Source organism: Dendropsophus ebraccatus, chromosome 7 (genome assembly GCF_027789765.1).
Source record: "Dendropsophus ebraccatus isolate aDenEbr1 chromosome 7, aDenEbr1.pat, whole genome shotgun sequence".
Classification (NCBI taxonomy): Eukaryota; Metazoa; Chordata; class Amphibia; order Anura; family Hylidae; genus Dendropsophus; species Dendropsophus ebraccatus.
The window spans coordinates 37,984,940-38,002,783 of NC_091460.1; the positions used below are offsets into that span (position 1 = coordinate 37,984,940).

General features: G+C 42.8%; 1 protein-coding gene across 1 annotated transcript in view; it reads left to right on the forward strand.

Annotated features, from left to right (window-relative positions):
- RGS12 (regulator of G protein signaling 12) overlaps window positions 1–17,844 on the forward strand; it is a 115,095-nt gene that overhangs the window by 58,682 nt on the left and 38,569 nt on the right. Inside the window, exon 4 of the mRNA XM_069977357.1 lies at window positions 7,972–7,993. Coding sequence (XP_069833458.1) covers window positions 7,972–7,993 — 22 coding nt within the window. The remainder of the gene's footprint in view (window positions 1–7,971; window positions 7,994–17,844) is intronic.

Genomic DNA, 17,844 nt, shown 5'->3' on the forward strand with positions numbered 1-17,844 from the left:
TGTGTCGTCATACTCAATTTGTTCTCTCGATGTTCCTACCTATATCTCGGGGAACGGCCGTCCCCATATACGTCTTAACCAGACAGGGAGGTTTACAGTTCCCAGTTGCCAAAGCAGTGAGTAATCGAGCAGTTTAGCAGAATTCCATGGCGTGTAGAGACAGTGCACGCGTTCCGGGCCGTCCTCTGGGTTATGGCAGTGCCCCGGAGAAACACTAGTGTAACATGCAGCGATTGAAGAAAGGAATTTGGAGAAAACAAACCTTAGAGATTTCCGATAAGGTGAGGGGGCGACCCTACTTCCTATGACTTTGTGTGCAGCCTCGGGGACGTCAGGGACCATTCTATCAACTTTCTTTCTGTATACTATACTCCTTTTAGAATATTTAACTTCCCTATTATAAGATTGATTTAGCTTTTTTCGTGATAAAGTAATGCTAGATGCTTTGTTTGGACTATATACTATGTAGGTAATGAAATGGGTGGTGCCATAGAGGTGCACAAGCCTATTATACCGCCATATACCTTCAGTTTCATACAGAGTATTTATACACATTATAGCCTGCCCTATGGGTCTCTGCAAACGATGAAGGTATACACTTACACATATATAGTAATATACTGTATTCACATATGGTATAACTATTGCATCAGAGCTTCATGCTAGAGCTGCAATGGTCAGCCAAGTGGTAAATTGAATTTTCCATATTACGTTGGGAACCTGCATGAACTATGACCAGCATGTAGGATCCTATTGCTGCACAAGCCAACCCTCTTATTACCTGTGATCTAATTTATATGTTTTATAGATGATAAACCAGCTCTCGTATAGATGGTGTACAGAGGTGGACTATGCAGGAAACATGGCATCTTCACCCACTGTATGAGATATCCATGATGGATGAGTGGGATTTGACGGATAGGACCCCCATCTAATATTGATGGTCCTGGAAAATCTTGTTTCCCATCTCAGCCTGATATATAGGTAATTTAATAAATGGCAGATGATGGGCCGCAGGTTGCCCATATAGTTATGGTGGCGTGTCTGCATTATGTTTTACGTTGTTTTTCTCTATTCATGGCTGACCTATGTATTTGCCTCCCAATTGACTTTGGCTATTGTTTGCCCCCGACAGCTGCTCGTAGCCTTGAGCTTCCTGTCACAGTTGACGGCCCCACATAAAACACACAAGCCTCTCATGTATAAGTAATGACATCAGTATGCAATGGTGCTTTGCTTTTCCATCCATGTCAGCCAGCAAACGCCTTCTAAAGAGAGCCAAATGGCTGCAAATGGGCCCACGACCCTGTGAGAGTGCAGCGCCCTGCCATTATACCATCGCTGGGGTTAGCATGTGTAGGAAGGAATGGTCACACCTAAGGTGACAAATGGCCGACCATGCCCGGGACAGAGAGGAGGCTGATTATGTGTTTGATCCTCCAAGTAACCCGGCAAATGACGAATGTTGCCGGTCTCTCAGCCCTGTCACTTATCCAAAGTGCGTCATTCATCATCGCTGCCCCGCGAGAAACCAATGATTTCCATTGTATAATGGGATCTGTCTATTGGATTGTGGACACAAGACAAATCGCATAGGTGATGAGGTCAAGAAAGGAATAGGGGGATTGGTGAAGACGGTATTCAGCAATTTCTTGGGTATCTATGTATGCGAAAGTTGGGTGACAGCCTCTATGGTAGCCATAGAGGCTTTCAGTTGACACCCTACTTTCAAAGAATCTTACTGTATGAAGTTGTTTTAAGTGATTATTTTATGGTTCTTAAATCTGGATGACAACCAATATATGGTCTTATTTCTTGTTTATGTTGGATTCTCCAGCTCTTATTTCATCATTTAGAATTCAGACAACCGACGTATTTCTGATGTTTAAATCTTTATTCATGGATGTATAACAAACCTAAATATGCCCTGACCATTGTGCCTCATTTTTGCAGTCAGGCTTGTTGCCCCCATTCATGAATAGATAACTGGGGCCAGATAGGGAGCTAACATGGGCATATTGAGGATTGTGATACAGCCATGAATAAGAATATGAACAACGCCTGAAACACGTTGGTGGTCTGAATTATAAATTAGGAAACAAAGGTAACACTTGTGAAGGAGCTGGGGAGTCTTTTGTCTTGGATACAAGGGTCATGGGCTTCTCTCACGTACCCCTTTCATATATCGAATGGTGTTGTTTACTTTCCCTAATTTTTATGTCCTGATCAGATGCTATGAAAAAACCCATGCATAATTCTTGTGTATTAATTGATTCTTAATGGATCTGATCCATTTGCACAGATGAACGTTGGATTCCTGCCTTGGGTTATCATGGTGTGCAGTGGATTTTCATATTGCTAATACGGCAGAAAGAAGAACATTTGATATTCAGGACTGTAGGAAAACTGCGTCCTATTCAGGGGTGTAAGCCCCATGGCAAAATCTGCAACTAGACCCCCCCCCCATGTACCATTAGTAATACTGGTGTTATCCTACATGGTCCAAAGGCTCCTCTATGGCTCAAGAGCCTCTCTGCACCCGTATAGCTAGTCTTCTAGTCGTATCTCCGTGATCCTCCGGCAGGTTGGCGTGGTGTAGAGATGCCAGCCTCCACGCTCTGCCAACAGTTTATCCATTTGGGTGAGTCAGGATTATTTACAGGCTGAGTGTTGTTGTCTTTGTTAGCACACTACTGTAAGCTGTGAATCATGCGTCTGAAAGTTTGATCATTGCACAATGAATCCTGCTCGCTGACTGTGTAGGAATGAGCAAGCCGGAATAATGGTATGACCCATCACCCGCTCCCTGACGTTACTAAGAGTCCCACTTAAAGGGGTAGTAAACATACTGCTTAATATGGGAAAAGATGCTAAAACAACTTTCATAGCATTAAAATAGAAAAAAATTATAAAAAGTTACACCCGCTGAATATGACCTGGTCATTAAAGGGGTTCTCCACTTTGAACAGTCCCTTGTTAGAAGGGATTCTTCACAATAGACTGTGAAATTCAATCACTTGTGAGGGAATCCTGGTATTAAGTGATCAGATTCTCAACGGTGCCACCACAGGGGAAAGAAATATTACATAGTGCCCATTCATATGGTCAGGACAGGTCATCCAGAGAGAGAGAGAGAGACACTCTTAGGCTACATTCACACATGACCACAGATCCGCGGCCTGCACTATGAATGTGTATTTGTAGTGCTCCGTTCTTCACGCATCACTACATTGACGCTTCATTAGCATAGCGATCCGTGCTGCAAAATGCGGTCCGCATTACAGCATGTCCTTTTTTTTTTTTTGCGGCACGAATCACTGCCCTGTACGCATGTACGGACATGGGAACGGGCATTTGCGGACAGAACAACGGATGTGTGAATATAGCCTTAGCAACCATTCTCCTTAAAAGAGATGTGGACCCCCCTTCCCCCATAAATTCAGATGGGTTTTCTAAATTAGGCAACCCCTTTAAGGCCCGATACAGGCGCCGTATGACTATGAAGGGTATGAGGAGCTCTGTATGGGAAAAATAATTTTCTGTTATACTCTTAACAGATCTCTATAGTTACCAGAGTCTCTGCTCATCCCCGACATAACACTCTCCTCCGTCTATAGATTTAGTGGTGATTATTGGGCCATCTCACGTTATCCATCGCGGAGAGTCATAGAACCTGTGATAGGATTGTTTAGCTGGTAACACAATGGAGACACCGATTACTGGTAAAGATAAAATGATTGCGTGTCCTATGGCCGGTCTGTAATCTTGAATATATATATATATATATATATATATATATATATATATATATATATATATATATATATATACAGTCAGCACACTGCTTGTTGTTTGTATATCTCAGGGGATAAGGGGACAGACGCTCTCTTCTGTTTATCCACTGTATACCGCCCACTTATCATCAACCATTTACTTGCTGCAGCCTTGAAGGAGTGTAAATAGGTCCTGCAATAAATAGACCTCCGTAAGTGTCGTGTACACAACATGTGGTGGTGTCTCCATTCTACAAGGTGTTGATGAACTACAGGGGGGGTTAAACATTGATGGCCTTATCCTTAAAGTGACCATGCATCTTCAATTGCTGTCAGACAAATGCTAGTCCTGCTGACAGCTCTTCCTGTCCATAGACATGCATGCTTTAAGGGGTCTTCCAGGGAAATAGTAATTGCCTATCCATAGGAAAGGCTATCAATAGTTGATTGACAGGATGCCAGCACATGACACCTTCACCGATCAGCTGTATGTTGCCAATGCTACATAGAGTTCTGGACACAAAATCGGGTGGCTCTGTACTCCGCATAGTGGCAGTGCTGTGTTACTGCAGCCTCAGCCACTATTCACAGCATAGCTCATCAATAGTATTTATATGGAAAAACCCCATAAAGCTGACCATACATGTTACACCTGTATTGACTATATTTATCATTTTTCGAAGGATTAATCCGCCATCTACTGTGTATAACGGCACCCCCAAAGTGAGTGTTCATGTGTATGGGGGAATGATGAGAGATGGCTATTGGCTAATGACTGTTTGGCCTATAGCCATCTTAGACTACATCCTAGCGTTTCGAGCACCGTCCGTCATTACGAACAATGTGCTACATCATTGACCATTACAAAGCCGGGACCTTCGAAGCTGTTTAAATCTTTGAGTTATTGTACTGACGCCATAGTACATTGTCTATAATTACAGACTGTGCACAGACTGTGTGAATATATATGGCTAACTTTAGCCTACATTTCCAGTGGGAAGAGCGGGTTAAAGGAGTTATCCAGCATTTGAAAAAACATAGATACTTTCATGCAGAAACAGTGCCACCCCTGTCCTCGGGTTGTGTATGGTATTACAGTTCAGCTCTATTCACTTCGCTAAGCTGCAATACCACCTCCAAACCGAGCAATAGAGTGGTGCTGTTTTCGGAAGAAAGCAGACGTGTGTTTCTTTCTTTCTTTCTTTTTTTTTTATAGCCTTGATAACCCCTTTAAACAGCTGCCAGACACTTCTTATTTTCAGGAAGAACGTTTTAAAATCTGTTGGCAATATGCGGTGGTATAGTAAAGTCTTGATGGCTACTTGCCATCGGTACAGTCAGTGCAGTAGAACACTTACTTGTCTGTGTTACTTTGCTCACCAAGTAGCTGGCATGGTGTAACAGACCTTATCCGGGCCCTAATCATAGAAACACTACTTATTAGTTACAGTTCACCTTTTAATGTCATTTCCTAAAGTAATATCTGCTGGGAATATTCTTGGGTAAACAGCCTATGTGCTGGCAGGTTCACACAGTGACACGTAAAGCTGTGTGCATGGACCTTTAGGGACACACCCTGAAGCTGGCCCTATGGGGCCTATTCCACGGAGCGATAATCGGCTGAATCGGAGCGATAATCGGCTGAATCGGCCCGAGTTGGCCAATTATCGCTCCGTGGAATAGAGAGCATTTCAGCAGCATCATAAATTACCTGTCCGGGCTGCAGGTCTTCTCCTTCTTCCTCCCGGTCCCGCGCTGCAGCAGCTTTGGAGCGGGGCTGTCTGAACTGACAGACCGTTTAGCCAATCACTGGCCGGACCCGCAGCGGCCAGTGATTGGCTGAGCGGTCTGTCAGTTCAAACCGGCCGCTCCGAAGCTGCTGCGGTGCGGGACCGGGAGGAAGAAGAAGACCTGCAGCCCGGACAGATAATGTATGAAACAAGGGCTGCAAGGACATCGGTAACAATGTCCCTGCTACCCTCGCTTAACAATCATCGAGGCCGTGGAATAGGCCCAGTAAACGAGCGCCGATCTAGCAGATCGGCGCTCGTTTACATTGTTGATCGGGCTCTGGTCGGCCCGTGGAATAGGACCCTATGGCTTGTTTGACCACCAGTCGACCCTTTCGTACTCTTGCACGCGCCGCTTACCAATCATGCATGTCTTCAGAATGGGGAGTAAGCTGCCTCCCTATTCCTCTGAGAGCTGCTTAAAGGGGTTATCCAGCAAAAATCTTTTTCTTTCATATCTACCGATTTCAGAAAGTTATATAGATTTGTAATTTACTTCTATTTAAAAATCTCAAGTCTTCCTATACTTATCAGCTGCTGTATGTCCTGTCGGAAGTGATGGATTATTTCCAGTCTGACACAATGCTCTCTGCTGCCACCTCTGTCCAAAACAGGAACTGTGCAGAGCAGTAGCAAATCCCCATAGAAAAGCTTTCCTGCTCTGGACAGTTTCTGTCTCGGACAGAGGTGGCAGCAGAGAGCACTGTGTCAGACTGAAAACAAAATACCACTTCCTGCAGGACATACAGCAGCTAATAAGTACTAGAAATTTTTAAATAGGACTAAATTACAAACCTAGATAATTTTGATTTTTTTTTTTTGCCAGAGTACCCCTTTAACTACCATAAGAAAAAAAAGGATCGGACATGTTGAAATCCAGCAGATGAACCCTGATTTCTTTGGCAGATGTTACTCTATTGTTACCTATTGTTACTCTATGTTACCTATTACGGACTCATAGGTGATCCATGTGCCATTATATGGGTTGATGCTTCTTGGGGATGTTACATACAGTTTGTTGGCCTTTGTCTGGCCATGTGGTAATACATTATACGTATATGGACCTGTAATGATCTATGCTCCAATGATATTGATCAGGTAACTGATGCACATGTTAAGCAGTCAGAAAATGACCTTGAATGGCTCGTTGCCCTTCTATTGTATAGACAATCGGAGGTCAGGGCCATACCTGACCAGTCCAGTCTGCTCCAGTCTTGGAGCTTTTATCCATTTCACAACTGGTAATGGACGTCCTGTGTCTATAGGGGTAACCCTGGGGTCATGGGAAGTCCGGTCAATAGACACCTGTATATATTTCTAGCACTTACTGCTCAGTAATAACTCTAGTGAATTGATGAGTCACCGCAGAACTTGTGGTGCTTTAGCTGTTGCAAAACTACAATTCCCATTGTGCCTAGACACCCTTTGGTTATACAGGTATAAAGGTAATAGTGGTCTTACCACAGCTGGAGGGGCACAGTTTGTGCACCCTTGGTTTAAAGGGCTTGTCCACCATAAGAAAAACAGCTGCTTTTTCAAGGGCAACGCCACACCTGGTTGTATTTGGTATTGCAGCAAAGTCCTATTGTTTTTGTAATCCTGTATAACCCCTTTAATATCAGACTTAGTGGGGTCCATGAACTTGGACTTTTTAATGGCTTCCTATGCCATTGTATTGCCCCCTCCATATGGCACTGATTTATTCTATGATACAGTACAACATGGGATGGAGCATAGCACCATGTTTCTTATAGCCAGCTATAAATCCCATACACTTGTATGCTCATCTTGGCCGGGTGTGCTTGCACATAATGTTCTTTGAATAGGAATCTCCAAAGATCTTTGAATGCAGCTTTGAATGTGACTAGAGCAGAAAACACTATCTAGAAGTCCTTGTATGATGGAGACAGATTATGCACAAACTATATGCAGGAATAAGGGTGTGAGGACGGATACATATATTAGAATGCACATCTCTTTAGCCTCTATATCCAGTAAAGTTGCGTTCGGTTTGTATGCCGGCATACGGCCGTCCCTTCTACAGAATATCTGCTTATGCAAATGATGCGGGAGTATTTTTATCCCAGCCCTGATTAGTGTTTTTATGCAAAAGCAGCATTTTTTTTTCTCCTATGAACTGCGTGTGACTGATAGGATTGAAATTCTGATTATCCGAGGAGGAGTCGCTCGCTTCTTTCTGGCGGGAGGGTGGAGCAAAGCTGCAATTCAGATGGATGTGCTGAGCTAGAACCGGATCACACTATATTGTGCATTCTGGACTTGACAGAAATTTGGAATCCTGTATTTTTATATATATCATTTATTTTATTTAGGTTTATTGGACTTAAATTTTTCGGAGATGTAATTCAGTTTTGTAAACACTCATGTCTCTCTCTTCTTCTCCGCAGGCCGCCACAGTCTCAGATGGAGGTAAGACCAGTTTTTACTTACTATGTATTTGCATCGAATGAAATTTGCTTTTTGATCTGTGTTTAAAAATCCGGCTCTGCTACATCTGCCCTTTTTTAAAGTGGATCCTTAACACCCTATGGTTGTGACTTGTGCCCAGACTAATGGTGTAAGAAGCGCTGAGTGCATCTATCACTGGGGGCTAGGTGATGGAGCACTCTCCGTCCTCCTCGCCTATGTTCTGAGTGTGGACAAGTTGGGACGGGTTGTTTAACGTGTTTTTGCCTGGTTGCCGTGTTATCATGTACTGCACACGAGCAGAGAAAGTTGGGCTAATACCATAGAGACACCCGTCCTTAGTCTTCCTACCCTCCAGCGCAATCCTCTGCGTGTGCGGACAGGCAGGTTTGTCAAACACTATTCACAAAGAGTGCAAGAGAGTGCAGAATAGTTGTCTATTGTCTCCCAGTCCTCTTGTCTTCCAGCTGTCTTCTCCTTGCACCCGGATTAACTCTAGAACTCCTAGCCTGTTCCATAGGTTCTTTCTTAAAAGGTTATGACAAGAGGCTCCGACTTTTTTTCTTTTTAGATAAAAATCCTATATCCCCGTAAACATAACAATACACTTTAATACTGTTTACGGAGTTCTAATTGCTGCACATCTATGGTGAATGACCCCCAAATATTTGTAATTACCTGTCCCATAGCAATGCTATAGCTTTGCAAATGATCACTCCGAAGCGCTTGTGTACCATAGAGTAAACTTAAAGGAAATGATCAAAGTTTACTTCACAGAGAATGGTTAGTCTTTCCTTTTGGAGAGATGTTTGGCTTGGCATAAATCTAAGACTTCTAAATGGAGCGAAACACTGACTTGAAGGATCGCCACCATTTCCGAGGTGGGGTGGGAGCTATTTTGCATAACCTTTTTTTCCAAAGTTTACAAAGAAATTATCCCAAAAATTTGAGGTTAACGTAAGCACCGAGATATGTCCTAATGTAATATAGCTGGGATAAACCTGATGATAACCTAATATATGTGAGTACAACCTGCTCAGATTCTATCTCTTAGATTGTCCCTTTTGGGATAAGTGGCCCCTGACTGTTACTTATCCTTTCACTAATGCAGAACGAAAAAAAAATATATATATTATAATTTTTTAAATTTTGAAAAGATACATTTTCGACACTTACAAATTACTCGTTCTTTTATAAAAAGTTACTTTCTATATCTTTTATTACGTTTTCAAGAACTCTGTTGTTGTGTACATCCAGGGGATAAATATCTGTCCCGGTGATGTGACAGACGCACAGGTGCGTGGCTCCTTACGAGGCACAAATCTGATAATAAGCCACGCACCTGCGTGTCCGGGACAGATCATTATCTCCTGGATGTAAACAACAAGGCTTCCTTTAAAATGTCGGTGAGCAAATATCTCTCCTGGTCATGTGACCCAGGAGCTCTGCTTGTTAGTTACAGTTATCAGATTTGTTCCGCGTAACGAGCCGCGCACCTGCGTGTCCGTCACATGACCGGGACAGATATTTATCTCCGAGATGTAAACAATGAAGCTTCCTTCAAATTGGCAGCAAACTTCGAGGGAACTGATATAGAAAGTATATGGGATGTTACATTTTACAAAGATTAAGGTTTACTTGGCGAAACTTGAACGCCCCTTTAAGCCTGTGCTATGCCACTTTTCTTTGCGGGCACGTGTGATCTAGTATATCTGGTATCGGCTATATCGTGCTGCCAATGGGATGACAAAGAGAAAGTTCCTAAAAAGAGATCTTAGCCGAGTTTGCACATACTTTTGTATTAGCATATAAGCTGCCAACTTCAGCATTAGTGGCCCCTTTAAGATTACAGAGGACCCCAGAGTGGCGCTATCTTGTCTATTTCTTGTTTCCGCACACGAGATGAGAAGTGCCGCCATGTCTTCTGCTCTCCACACCAGATTACGAGCTCAGTTCTTGTTATGCTGCCAGACACTGCAGAGAGAATATATTGGTTTACAGAATGAATTGGATGACATGGGTCGTTCCTCCTTACCAGAGGTGCAGTCCTGTTATGAGTTCTCTTCGGACTCAAGGTTATTTTGTATTGAGCCTTGAAAAGCAATTTTGGAGAACAGATCACGGTGTCAAGTTATAATGCTGAGCACATCATTCCTTACTCCCGTATACTCTGAAAAGTTTGGCTTCTTTTTATACTGTTATTGCTTGGTGCAGAAGTTTAAGCATTTCTGGTAAAAAGACCCTTACTGGGACCATATTTAAAAGGGCTGTCTTGTAAAAAAAACCAAAACATTTTGATGTTAAAGAGGACAGTCCTTTCCGTGGTGGACTTTTCAGTATTTTACATGGATGTCCAGTCTGTGTAACGCTATTACGGTAATTGTGTAGCTAGACGTGACTTCTTGCAGGAGGAGAAGTTGTTTATTGGCTTAGAAACAACCTAGTCTTAGTCTATGATGAAGACTTGGGTCTATCCCGGGTGGAGACGTGGTACTTTGGGCACTGATGCCGATAACGTTCTTTCACGCACAGTAAAAACGGTAGGAGTCCTTGCTATTGCAACGTTCACACGACCCAGATAGCTCCTTTATAATGGATCACGACAAATCCTGACCACTACGACTCATGGGTCCTTTTAGCTTTCCATAAGACAGCAGAAATAGACTGTGCTCTTCTTCTTCTTGGGGTCTTGACGGGACAGAAAATAACACCAGAGTGTATGATTGGCTTACAGCCTGGAGGAGGTTGGAGAGGGAGGGTGAGGACTATATCGGTGACCAGATGAGACAATAAGCCCCATAAAAGCCAATATGGTAACGTCGGAGACCTACTTCCTGCCTCCGTACCGAAGACAAGAGCTAGTAATATATGGACCTACTACAAAGTAGGAATCCACAGTACATGCTTCATAGTCATGGGGCCCTTTTCCATAGTACACCTACATAGGTACATGGTCACAACACTAAGCTTCCATAGTCAATCTGATTGCTGCTTTTTTTTTATGATCGTATGATAATGTATTATGATTTTATACGGGCGCATCTGCTTTTGTTCGTTTTTTACTAATGAAGACGCCTTAGCATACATTTATTTAGAAATGATAGCAGATGTTTTGTTGCATAAAATGGATAATTTATACAAATTTTTTTTCCCCGCCTTGATTAGCAAATCGTAATGTTAGCACTTTATAATCAGTTCTAATCTACATTTCTTCTAAGTTAACATGGGGAAGTTCTTTGCCTTTTTTTTTTTTTCAACAGAATAGGCTTTATTATTACTGTCATACAAGTATTTCCTTTTATTTGAGGGAAATGTTAAAAAATAGTGGCCCGCCCATTTATATAGGACACGCCTCTAATCTGCAAAATTTTTTATTTCATTGTAAAAAGTCATAATACTTAGCGTATACCATACAATCTTCTAATTCTGGTTTTAGGCCATAATACCTTTTTAAAACAGACCCCAGAGCAGATGTATGTGTACCGCCCTCCACTTACTTCTGGGGCCTGCCGCAGCTAATGTTGTCTATGGCAATGATAGAGAGCTGCAGCAATGGGGAGGAGTGAGTATGGCACCAGAATATTGTAGAAGTGTATGCTTTTGCGCCTAACCCCCCAGCTTGCTGCGGGATCTTTAGGATCTGTCTTTTACATGGGTCTCCAAACTGAGGCTCTCCAGCTGTTGCAAAACCACAATTCCCATCATGCCTGGACAGCTAAAGCTTTGGATTTGGCTGCCCAGGCATAATGGGAAATGTAGTATTGCAACAGCTGGAGGGCCGCAGTTTGGAGACCCATGCTCTTGTACAACAATATGGAAATTGCATCAAGCACTTAACTCTTCTCCCGTCTCGTTTTAGAAATTGGTGGGGGTCTGTATACTCAGACCTCAACCGATTTTAAACTTTTTCTATTGAAAGGAACAATTTAAGGGAAACGGAGCCTAGACCAGATGGCAAGGTAATACAGAGCTTGTAGTGATCTCTTTGCCCTTATTACACTTTCGTATGCCATGCTTCTTTGGGCTTGTCCGCACCCCATATACATTGGCAAACTGTCAAAATGGGATGCCAACATATTCCTGCATGGGCACCATAGACTTGAATGGCCTGACTATAGTTGACTTGTAACTACATTTAGGTCATTTCGAGAAGGTATATATGTATCGACGCAGACTCGGTACAGCACATCACACTTTGGAGTCTGAATCAATACATATGTATTGATTTCCCTATTTAGGTCCTAAAGCTCGCAACAGAGTGAGGACCTGAGGGACTACGTATCAGGGTGGTTTGGTGCTCTCCCCACTAGGAGGCACTCCTTGGCAATGGGCTTCCTTCTCTGGAGAGAGGGATATCTGGCTATTCCCGTGTTTTGAGACTCGTAACTGAGGCTCCACGGACCCCTTTTTTGCATATTTAAATTTTGTATGGGACAATCAATGGAGACTCGTAAATGAGTACTCCATTGGAATTTTTCACTGTTCTCCCTGAGTTCAGTGATTGTTGTGTTTTGTTGGTCTATTTATCATTGCCCCAGTAGCCAGAATCCTGCTCCACACTGACGAGGGGCAAATACCCCGAAACTGCAGTCTGTGGATGGATGCCTAGCCTTGGTAACCCTTGTCTTATGTCGTTATACTCGCCACAGAGTTAGACTTTGACTCACAGGGGCCACCTTGGTGTTTCCCTATTTAGGTCCTAAAGCTCGCAACAGAGTGAGGACCTGAGGGACTACGTATCAGGGTGGTTTGGTGCTCTCCCCACTAGGAGGCACCCCTTGGCAATGGGCTTCCTTCTCTGGAGAGAGGGATATCTGGCTATTCCCGTGTTTTGAGACTCGTAACTGAGGCTCCACGGACCCCTTTTTTGCATATTTAAATTTTGTATGGGACAATCAATGGAGACTCGTAAATGAGTACTCCATTGGAATTTTTCACTGTTCTCCCTGAGTTCAGTGATTGTTGTGTTTTGTTGGTCAATACATATGTATATGTTTGGGAAATGACCCGAATGTAATTACTAGTTGATTACATTTGATAAAAGTCAATAGGGTCCATTACTGTACTTGCAAGCCCCCCTATATTTTAGATACTTGGCTGATCCCCTCCCAAATTGACAGGTACCGCGGACTGTAATCTAAGATTTTATATGTGAGGGTAGAAAAAAAAAACCTAGTGAATCATATGGTTCTATGGGTCATTACTCCATATTATATTTTACAAAAACCTGTCAGTGTCATCCCCACTGAGCTTCATTCCTCCTTCACTGTGGCCTTCACAGTGCCAAATCCTGTGTTATGTTTGGTTGCTAGGGATGCACTGCCTAACAACCAGTGTTTTATATGGCGTTGTCAAGCAGTTTATCCCTAGCAACCAGTCCGTTTCAGATTAAACTACACATTTGTTCTTCTGCTTGTGTGTGTATATATTTATAATATATTTGTGTGTGTGTATGTATATATAGAGATTTTTACACACACAAATTATATATATATATTACACACACACACATGCACATATCCATACATGAAAGTGTAGACTCCTACTATGAGGGATTGAGAAGAAAAATATAGGTCAGTGGTCATTGCCTTTGATGATATATACAGTACATACTGATGTCATGTGAGTACAGTGTGGTTATGAGTCTTATACCATCTATTGGACTCACGCCAATGACTGGGGCCGGACAGAGCGACATCTTGTTCTTTGCGTGTATCTTATCTTTGGAGCGCCGTCCTGACCCATCACACACTTTGCAGGGATCACGTCGGTTCTTGAACACACCACAGCTCTGTTCTGCTGATATTCCATGAATTGTGTGACAAATGGAGATTTCCTGGAAAGTAACACACTATGGGAATCCAGCCCGTGTTTACAGAGTGATAGGGACGAGGAGCAGAGCTTTTTCTGTCAATGAGGTTTTGTGTGAATTGAAATTTGTATCATGTGAAGAATAACTCTCAAACCAGAACTTGAATACTTGTTATCTGTGACAGACGCTCATTACAGACATGTGGTAAACTTAAAAAATATTTGGCTATGAAATGGCGTCACTCTTGTCCGCTGGTTGTGTGTGGTATTGCAACTCATTTTAGAGAAGCTTACCTGCAATACCACACACAACCTGTAAACAAGAGTGGTGCTATTTCTGGCCCAGGGCCTATACGCTCAATTAGAGCGAAATGCATCAGTGGTGCAACATATGTTCATATAGGTTCCATCAGATTGACTACTATAGATGGTTTCCTTACTGAAGTATCTTAAAGGGCTTATGCAGGATTCCAAAAACATAACTGCTTTCACCCTAAAACAGTGCCACTCCTGTCCTAAGGCTGTGTGTGTGGTATTACAGATCTATTCCATTCTCTTCAATGGAACTAAGCTGCAGTACCACACACAACCTGAGAAGGAGAGGTGCTGTTTATCACACAAAGCAGCCATGTTTTTATAATTCTGGATAACCCCTTTAAAGAGACATCACCTTTTTGTAAATGGAATGTCCTACCATGAAAAATTCTCCTATGTTTTTGACAATCTACAAAAAAAAGTGGATGGACCCTTTGCAAGGACCTTTAGCAATCGCTTCAGCAAGTGTTAAATTTTGTTGGGTCCTCCAAAGAGAGCGCTCAACTCTATTAAAGGGGTAGTTCCCCCAGATGTTCTTTCATATTAACTGGTCCCATCTCTGTCTTCCAGTACTTATCAACTGATGTATGTCCTGCAGGAAGTGGTATTCTTTCCATTCTGGAGAGGAGGATAGATTTTCTATGGGGATTTACTACTGTTCCAGACAGTTCCTGTCATGGATAGAGGTGTCAGCAGAGAGCGCTGTGTCAGACTGGATATAATACACCACTTCCTGCAGGACATACAGCAGCTAATAAGTACTGGGAGACTTCAGATTTTATTTTATTTTTTACAAATCACTGGCACTTGCTAGAATGAGTTGATCGGAAAGAAAATATTTTTTGGTGAACTACCCCTTTAACAATAATTGAAAGTAGGAGCACCATTACCTTGCCAGGGAGGTTATTGGCATTTAGGTATGTCACTTGGTGCCGATACATCTGGCTATCCTTGGTCTATCTTCCCGCCGATCCCTATGTTTTCTTACAAAACCTGCTGGTGTCCTGATTTACAGTATAGCGTCTCTAGCCCCCAGTACAGTACAATAGTGGAGCTGTATGGGACATGGTGGTAAATTGTCGTGAGAACAAGGTCAGCTCACAGTGGGTTTACTTTAAAGACATCGTAAATGACTTCTTGATGTATGTGGTCCCTTAAGTAGCTTCATGTGAAGAACAATGTCATGCCCTGTATTCTGGACTCAATATAGCAGATTTGTTTGTAGTTAATGTGAAAAAAAAAACTACAATTCTCATCATGCCTGGTCAGCCAAAGCGAAGCCCCCATAGATTAATCCTAGATCAGACCCCCAAAAATGAGTAAATAGAAACGCTATGGGTTATCCCGTTCATTGTTTACGTAGCACAGCACCATACTTTTTGTAGTGGCCACATCTGGTATTACGACCCAGTCTCATGATGAGTGCAGTAATATCAGGCACAGACTGGTAAACATTTTTATTTTCTATTTAAAAAAAAAAAATTCTATATTTAATGAACAGCCATAGAAAAATAAAGGGAAATGAAACTGTGTGTATAAACAGGGCACGTCTGACTTGTAATTCATGACTGGGAATATCTGCCGTGCTATGGAGATTATATTTCATCATAAGCGCATGGCTCCAGTCCAGACTCAGGACTTTACTGGGAGTTCTTGTAAAACTGGCGCGGTCTGCGGTGAGTTTTCCAGCTCTGTAAGTCGTGTTTCCCCCGTGTCGTTTTGTCTAGAGGTGTAAGAGGTTAAACAGCAGGAAAAGGAGGCTGACATTGATTTACCGTCCCTGGTCCATCCCTGGCATCTGTAAGAAAAGCTCTGAATATTTAGTATGCTCCCTGGGGAGGCAAGAGCAGCCTGCAAGATGCTAAATTCTACACAAAACAGCAAAAAAAAAAAAAGACATAAAGCAGACAATAGACTGGCTGTTTAATAGAAAACGTAAAGGGGTTATAGTCGTAATATGTTAAAAATCTGCCCAGATTTCAGATACAATTTCAGTAAGAAATGGAGTCATGAAAGGGTTGTGTGAGGTAGAAACACAGTGCCACACTTATCTATGGGTTGTGTCTGGTATTGCAGCTTCATTCAAACAAATAGGGGTGATCTGCAATACCATCTGCAGCCAGTGAACAGGAGTGGCACTGTTGCTGGAAAATAAAGCAAAAGCATAAATAAAACTAATGATGTGTTTACACGTAACGATTTTTGTTCGAATTTTTGCGATAACAATGAGATGGGCTTAAGCGATCTTAAAAATGTTCACAATAACTATTTTTTTAAACGATTTTTTAGTTCGTCTAAACGCTGATCGTTATGAAAAACAAATTGTTGCTTCAAAATCGTTAAGCGATCGATTGGGCTTGTGAGAGTCAAATTAGTTGTCGCCAACTAGCCAGCATGGCGGTATTACAATGCTAAATGGTACATAAACATTACTGAAAAGTTATGGTGGCCACCTAATGTGTAATACTCCCCAACAGATGATGTCTGGAAATAGGGAGATCAAACATGTTGGATCTCAATTGCCTGACCCTTCTATTGTGTGGGAGATAAGCTGCTGCCTGGCAGCGGCTTACTCCCCATTCAGAACACATGTATGTTCGGGCCAAATTTTCGTTGGAAGAGATGGTTGTCGCCTGAATAAGATATTGAAGGTTTATGGGCCCCTAGAGATCAGTCGGAGTATGAGTGTTCACCCCCCACTGATCGCAGGGAGAGGTGCTCGACTAAGTGCCTCCCTCCCCAGCTCCCTGTGTTCTCTGTATTGCTGTAGGAGACCATTTCGGCTTTATATAGTGACCAGTGAGGGTTTTATCACCCCGAACTTGATTGATCAAAACTTTTTACGTTAAGTTTTTTCGTTGTGACTCTAGATCAATGTTCCCTACCTTGTTGCTTTACAGCTGTTGCAAAACTACAACAGCCATCGTGTCCTGACAGCCAAAGAGCTGTTTTTTTTTTTTTCACAAGCTTGGAAACGCTGCCCTAGACCAGGGATGGGGAACCTTTGGCCCTCCAGCTGTTGCAAAACTACAACTCCCATCATGCCTGGACAGCCTTTGGCTGTCCAGGCATTATGGGAGTTGTAGTTTTGCAACAACTGGAGGGCCAAGGGTCCCCCAACCCTGCCCTAGACTATACTGTTGCAACCACCATGTTGTATACAGTTCCTATGAGATCACCCAAGTTGGGGCCATATGACCACATGTGACTTATTCACCTCTGCTACTTCCATTCAGATGTCTCTTAGTATTCTCAAGCTGGCTTACGATGGCGCCATTATTTTCAGTCGTTCCTTGCCTGTAGCGCTAACATCCCATAATAAAGTTGGTAAACTCCTTTTCCCCTCTCGCGATTGGTTGCGGCCGGCTGTCCCTTTAATAATTGAGGCCTCTTTATCTGCGGCAGGCTAAAGGTCTTCTTTATTCAATTATTTAGTAGCCTTCCCGCGCGGCTTTGTTGAGAGTCCTATCGGTTTTCACTCCTTCAAGCCATGGAGGGGGCGAGGAGAATTAATTTGTCCGAATGTCGAGGCAGGCGGCGGATATTCCGGGGAAATGACATTAAGTTGTCTCTAAGGTGGAGGTGTTAGCCGGGAACAATGTGCCAATTCCCTGCCAGAGACTGTACCCGCGGGGTCATGGGAGTCAGCAGCTGAACGGGCATGGATTCTGATGGCTGGTTCTCTGTGAGTGATCTGAAGTATCTTGTGAGGTGGCACACAGGTTCCT